The sequence below is a fragment of the Penaeus monodon genome, chromosome 24, assembly GCF_015228065.2.
Source record: "Penaeus monodon isolate SGIC_2016 chromosome 24, NSTDA_Pmon_1, whole genome shotgun sequence".
NCBI classification, from domain to species: domain Eukaryota; kingdom Metazoa; phylum Arthropoda; class Malacostraca; order Decapoda; family Penaeidae; genus Penaeus; species Penaeus monodon.
This window is the reverse complement of record NC_051409.1, coordinates 17,693,245-17,693,473: the sequence shown is the minus strand read 5'-3', so window position 1 is coordinate 17,693,473 and position 229 is coordinate 17,693,245. Positions and strand designations below refer to the sequence as shown.

At 59.0% G+C, this 229-nt stretch overlaps 1 protein-coding gene across 1 annotated transcript in view; it reads left to right on the top strand.

Moving 5' to 3' along the window:
* The window catches only part of LOC119588877, a gene marked incomplete in the record, with an annotated part of 105,912 nt that overhangs the window by 105,125 nt on the left and 558 nt on the right, over positions 1–229 (top strand). Inside the window, 1 exon segment of the mRNA XM_037937516.1 lies at positions 1–229. Within this exon segment, the coding sequence (XP_037793444.1) occupies positions 1–229 (229 nt within the window).

The following is a 229-nucleotide window of genomic DNA, read 5'->3' as shown; positions in this document are numbered from 1 at the left end:
AGCGACCAGTTCGCGATGCCGCCGTCTCAGGAACTCGTCATCGACGATGACCCGACGGAGCCCTCGCCCCCGCGCCGCTCCCTCACGAAGGGGGATCGAAAGCGCATTCGAGAGAACGAGAAGTTGGTCGACATCCTGGATGACATCCTAAAGGACATCGAAGCTAACGTAGGGAAGTTCCAAGAGCGTTCTACTAGGTCCGTGACGCAAGGAGGCTCCCGCGAAGATT